At 44.1% G+C, this 6,519-nt stretch overlaps 1 protein-coding gene across 2 annotated transcripts in view; it reads left to right on the top strand.

Moving 5' to 3' along the window:
* The first annotated feature begins 1,531 nt into the window (after positions 1 to 1,531).
* The window catches only part of THEMIS (thymocyte selection associated), a 79,299-nt gene continuing 74,311 nt past the window's right edge, over positions 1,532 to 6,519 (top strand). For both annotated transcript variants that reach the window (XM_049800791.1, XM_049800793.1), the window contains exon 1: positions 1,532 to 1,622. In XM_049800791.1, the coding sequence (XP_049656748.1) occupies positions 1,532 to 1,622 (91 nt within the window). The remainder of the gene's footprint in view (positions 1,623 to 6,519) is intronic.

Raw genomic sequence — 6,519 nt, 5'->3', positions numbered from 1 at the left:
AGAACCAGCTTTTTACAATGTGGGTCTTTTGATTACCACTGAATGTGTGTGATTTCCCCAGCTCTCTCCCAGATCAATTATATTTGCTTAATTCCACTTGTGTGTTGTTGGGAGGGGAGAATGAGGGATCTTTTGTGTTAAAATAGTTGATGAGTGGTTGGCTATGCACGTTCTCTAGTTTGGCTTTTACTAATACCTGTCACCCCTAGACCCAAAGTCCTGTTATTCATCTTGTCCGCAGCACCTGCAGCGTTAGCAACTGGCAATAGCGAGCTCTGCACCTGCAGGCTGCTCGCTTATAAAACCTATTTCACACTCTCTGGAGCAATATTTGTTAAGACTAAGTTAAACTCTTCAAACCCCACAGTTAGCCTGACACTTCCAAGGCCTGGGCACCCAGTATAATCATTTTGGTTTTTAATATGTGAGGAAGATTATATTGTCTCCTGCAAATTATCACATACAGATGAAATGCAGCTACCAAGCTTTTTGAAAATAAAGTTGGTTATCTTGCTCTCCATTTTGTCACAACATCATGCTTCCTAGTTTCCCTGACACCTCAGGGAAACAGGAAAGCATTGTAAGGGAACATGAAATCACGGTCACTTCAGTTTTCCTGGTGATCTGAGTCTACTGCTTATTTGCTCTGAGGGCTCACTCTTCAGAGGAGTGCTGCCGCAGTAACAGTGCTTGATCAGGCTCAGAACAGCAGAGTTGGGACCAATGCTGTGCATTCATCCTCAATGCAGTCTGAGTTTCACATGGTAGTGGGCAGTAGCCTCTTAAAATTCATTCCCAGATGCAGCATCTCAAATTCAAAGCCCCACAAATCACTGGTGACATTAAAAAAATCTTGGCCATTTTGCATAACATTTGTGTTTTAATGTCCATTTACATGATGAAGTCATTTGTATTCTATTTGTATGTCTTAAATCCAGATATAATACTTAAGGCAGCAAAAAGCATCAGAACAAAATGGTTTCATTTATTTTCTTCAAAGGCTGTTTCTGGGTTTGGAGAGAACAAACACCAAACTATTTTGCCATGCTCTAAGAAAAAAAAAAAAAAAAACCAAACAAAAAAACTCAAAAACCACCCAGACATGACAGGTTTTTCCCCACTTTAGGGAGGGCTGATATTCAGTACCTTCTTTTCACCGGGTCAATAACCACCACCAACGAGATGGAGTTTTGTGGCAGATCCCCCTGCCCCCTCCAAAGTCCAGTACCCGCAGCACACCTCGCACCTCTCCCAGCCTGGTGCAGACCCTCGGTGGGTACAGGTACCCCAGCCTGGTGGCGGGGCCACCTGCTCGGCATCCCCCTGCCTCACTCCACTCCAGCTGCAGCCCTGGGAGGAAGCGGCGAGGGAGGGGAGGAAGCAGAGGTGCCTCCCTGTGCTGCTCCTCCCTCCGCCACAGAGCCCCACGGCTCTCCAGGGTGCAGCATGCACCAGGCTGCAAGTGTTGCTGCCTCGAAAGCTCTTCACTGGTCTTTACGAGCCCAACCCACATGCTGCCTTGCTGCAGACCATGGCATCTACCCTGGAGAAGTTCATTCATTCTCTGGACCCAAGAGCCCTTCCTAGGGTTCTCCAAATCCAGTCAGGCATCTATTTCCAAGGTGAGCATCGGATGCTTTCTGGCAGGGCTTTGCAAGTCTGTCTTTGACATCAGGTCCCTCTTGGGACCGGGGTGTTGGGGAGGCAGAGGGCGAATGCTGAGAGAGTTGTCTCCCAGCAGTTTCCCACTAGCTGCAATTTTCCCTTTGAAGAACCAGAGTAATGATCCATGGCTTTGGAAATGTTTTGGTACAGTGTGCATCTGGTCTTCTCGCGGGCAGTGAGGAAGGAGCTGTAGTTAGCCCTCATCATATCCTGGAAAGAGCACTGGAATAAGTCAGGCATTTGCTTTCTGTTCACACAGAGCCATCAATCCAGCAATTGCAAATCACCTCCCAGAGGTTAATTGATTAAATCTAGCTCTGCTCTTCTGGGATTGGCATGGAGCAGTGCTCTTCTGTCTCAGAGATAATGAATCAGTGTGTCTGGAAAGTGACTGTGAGGGAGATTTTCCTGTAAGCTCTGCACCGCATTTGGGGGTACTTTGGGTGTGCAACAATACAAAGGAATGGGTATGAGCCAGACAGGAGCATCACCAGGGTGATATTTTGCTGAGTTTTTCTGCAGCAGATCTTTTTATGGTGTTTTTATTGCTGGGCTCTTCTTGTGCACAAAACACAGCAGAAAGATAGTAAAGATGCTTGCACTGGAGGGAAAAGTTCTGTGCTTGGTCAGGGCATGGACTTTAATGGCAGTGAACACACCATGTTAGGCCCATGTGTTAGTCTAGGAAAAGAAAGTTACCTCCCTGCCACTGCAAGGAAAAACTTGGGGTCACACTAGATAAGACAGAAGGAGCTTTATGAAATGAGGTGAAGCCTGCTTCATCTTCAGTCAAACACCTGCTTCTGGATCCACAATATCCATCTTTATGTTAATCTAAAAATCCCCATGCTGCTCCATAGTAGGAGGAGCAAGGAGGTGGTCGCCGTCAGCTGTGGCCATGGAAAGTCTGAGCTGCACTGTGGCCGGAGTTGCAATTCTTCCCTCCATGAGAACAGTCCCTTGGGGAGGGAAGAAAACAGGAAAGTGCGTACTTAAGCTGTGATGGTGGAATACTGTCTATGTTCTTCTGATTGCCTATCCTGGCTGCTCTAGAAGCTGCCTAGGACACATGAATAGTACTGATGATACATAAAAAGGCATTCTGGGAAACAAACTTGGCCAAAATCACTAGAAACTTTTGAAAATATGCTTTTTCTGACCTTTGACATGTGGTCTGTTCAAGTTTTACATTTTAAAATGGCCCAAGAACTTTAACTGATTTAAGTTCTTGATAAGGAGGCAACTACCTAAGTGGTGGAGAGTGGAATTTAAACTAAAGGCAGGAAGATCACCTCCTTAAGTTGGAGCAGCCACCATATTTGTCTATTTCCACACACCTAGGAAGCAGAGGTAATATAAATACAAGTTGCATGTATATGTACATGCATATGGATATATATATGTATGTATATGTGTACATAAAATACTGTGAGATATAGATGTATATACAAAATGCTATAATAAAATTCCGGTAGCTCAGCTGTCAGCAGGTTTCTGAGTTCCTACAGTCTGCATCCTGCTGCTAGTGGATGATAAAGCTCATACCACTACATCTTTGGAGCCAGGGTATTTCAGCATGTGCTTCCATTTACTGTGTAAACTCTTCCATATGAGGAGAAAAAAACCAGTGGAGACTTAGCCCACAGACCATTCTGCAGCAATGTCCTTGCATGTGAGATAAAAAGGCTATTAGCTGATGACTGTTGATAATAAAAGAGCCTACACAGCCTTGGGAAGGGGTGGTATGTGCTATAGTGACCCGGGAATGTTTGCACTAAAAGCGAGAGGCCTTGTGCTGCTCAGATGCAGATTCTTCAGCCTTCAGCAGCACCACCTCTTCCTGTCCTCTGCTCCCAGTGGCTTCATCTCAGCTCTACTCATACGTGTTTCCACCAGCAGGCTAGGTGCAGCACTAACATACATGCAGGTGTTTCTTTCTTACACAATGAGCAAGGCTGATACAGATGTGCTACTTGGCTCCTTCCCCTCACAGTCAGCACTGCAAGTACCTAGAAACCCTAATGTCTACTATCAGGCTTGTGTTGGTTCCTCTCTCTTCTTCTTCCTTGCTTCAAAGGAAGCTTGAGACACTTGAGACGCTCTGTGCCCGAGAGGTTTGCAAGATCTAGGGCTACAAAAGGTCTTCTTGGGCTACACTCTCCCTTCCTCTTCCCCGCTCCCTCCCTGAGCTCTTTGTCCATGTTGGATCTCTCCTGAATATTTTGCTTGCCTCTGTAGCTGGCAGCAGGGGTGAACATGCTGTTCTGTGATTGCATTATGATTTATGTTGCATTTTCTGAAGCGAAAGTAGTGCTTCAGAGAGAGTCTGAAGTAATCCCTGTTATATTGCTAAACAGGAGTGGACCACTTTGTGCACTTTGAATTTCCATTAGGACAACCATTTTCTAGTTGTTCCTCAGGCAGATCCCCCTGCCCCTGCAACAACCCTTTTGATTTCTCTTACCACATGCAGTACACCAGCAATCACATCGTGGCTAATGGTAAGTCTATTGACAGGGAACATGGGTTTATTACTGTGGTTGCAGGGACCAAATCAGAGTGTTCGTGCACTGATTGTAGTAGCTTCCAACCAGCTACAAAGTCAGCCTGTCAGCTAAGTCCTACCTGGATTAGCAGTTTTATGGAATTGGATTTCATAGGAATCTTTACCCATTCTCAGCACAACATGCAGATAGTAAGGGAGAAGATTTATTTTTTATTTTTAAATTTTTAAAACTGGTCAATCACAAGGCACAATTAATTTTCTGGTGTAAGAATTTAAAATAGCAAGAATTTGTACTTATGTACATTCTATGTATATTCCCCTCTCCACAACCCCAGAAAAAAATTACAGCTTAATGTCAGCTTAACCAGATACATAGAATGGCTACTGGAGTAAATAACCATCTACTAAATCCATTAGAGCTGTCACATCAAAGCTGCAGTGGCCAACCAATGAAGGCTATAGCTATCTAGGTGGTAAGGAGACGATGGAGCTTAATTCATTCACTGGTCTTCTGTGGTGCACTGTGTGCTGTGGGGTTGAAGCTCTTCATTTACTCTGGAAGCAACATTTTGCACACACACTGCACTTACGTCTAGGTGATTTTATAAGTAAATATGTGATTTGCAAATTAGCCTCACTGCTTTTGACAGAGTTTCAGTGCCTCTGGAATCATAAGGAAAGCATAATGCTGTAAGCCTTTGTAAGGATGGATGCATTTTTTTCCACGTGGTAAGTTATTTTTATTACAAGCTGCAAAGTCAAGCTCCAGGGAAAGAGTAGGAATTAGCTTGCCCTTGGGCAAGGCAAAAGCTCTAAAAGATCCCGTTCTACCTTCATACCCATGTAGCACCAAATGCAATCTAGGTCTCTCTTTTTAGACACAAGCCAGCCTGCTGCAGCTCCTGGTGAAGCATAAGTTGAAAAGCATAAGTTGAAAACATGTGCTGTGTGCATCCATTCCACCATTAGTCTCTCTATCGGCCTATAAAAAATTATGCTTCTGCTGCTATTAATGGAATTGTGATTTATTTAACTGTAGCTCCCACAGCTGCAAATGGACAGGACTACATAGACCCTGTTTCCTTTCATAATACTTTAAGCTGGAGAATCTACAGGCGATTGAACTTTTGCTGTTGGTAGTGAATACTACAACCCAGACACCTTTCTGAGGAAGCTCTATTCTTGTTCACCTCTCTGTTCCTGGCTTGAAGCAGAGGGAAGGGTTTCCCTGGGGTGCTATCGGTGTGTTTTGTGCCACACCTGGAGTTTTGGGTTGGTTGAAGGCTTACCCAGTTTGCCTCAGGCAGGATAGCCAAGGTCTGAGGAGCTTGTTCATACTGTCGTGTTCCCAGTCCCTCTCCCTCCAGCGCTGGGTGGCTCCACAGTCACAGCCCCAACCTGCAGTCACTGCCTGCGGCTGCCCAACACTATGCAGAGTCAGGAAAATGGGGGTTTAGTAATAGCCCCGAGGTCTTCTAAAGTGCTTTTCATTCATCACGTGCAAAGGACCATACAGAAGTAGAGAAATTATTGTTATCCCTGGTCTGAAAAGGAAACATAGGTGGAAGGAGAAGGTGGCTCTGCAAACCCCAGGGGTGCCTCTTAGGGCAGTTGTTTTGGACTCTGCAGTCATATCATTGCTACCAAAACTGGGCTGTTGAATCTCTGAAGTGAATAGGAAGGCTGATTATAAAATGCGGGCAAGTTTGCCAGATACAAATGTCTTGGTAATCAGCACTGATTAGAAAGGAACTACAGTGCAGACTGAAGTGCATGACAATTTAAAAGCTCATTAAAATATGTTATTAAAAAATTAAACCACTGAAACTCCATTGGAAACTGGTTTTATTGACTGAATATTTTTCTTTGAACATTTTAGTAAATATTGATGCTTAGTGAGCTAAGTACTGTATGACTGCTGATTTTTACAGATAGCATGCAAGTACAGGCTTTCATCTTTATGTTGCAAAAATTATGTCTGTTTTAATACTGATATAATTATTTTATGGGTAATTGAATTTAATATTCTCCAGGCTTAATTTAACCAGTGGCAGGACAGTAAAAAGTGTCAAACTTTAATTGTGAAAAATGTAGAACTGCTCAAGGCACCTATTCTGTTGGTGTTTCTTGCCACTAGCCACGTTCCTCTACCCATAGCCTTCCCATTTTTGCTCCGCCTAAATAGAAATCCTGCATTGCCTTTTTTTTATTCCCCTAAAGCTAAATGTACACATCAGCAATGGGATTAGGACCCCAAGAACTGGGATTTGCCACAGTACGGGGACAGTTGGTAGCTCCCTTCTGCAGTTCTGCTGTTCAAAAGCTTCACGTGTTTAAATCACAGTGCC

The sequence above is a fragment of the Accipiter gentilis genome, chromosome 5 (assembly GCF_929443795.1).
Source record: "Accipiter gentilis chromosome 5, bAccGen1.1, whole genome shotgun sequence".
Taxonomy (NCBI): domain Eukaryota; kingdom Metazoa; phylum Chordata; class Aves; order Accipitriformes; family Accipitridae; genus Astur; species Astur gentilis.
This window is presented reverse-complemented; position numbering and strand designations above follow the sequence as displayed.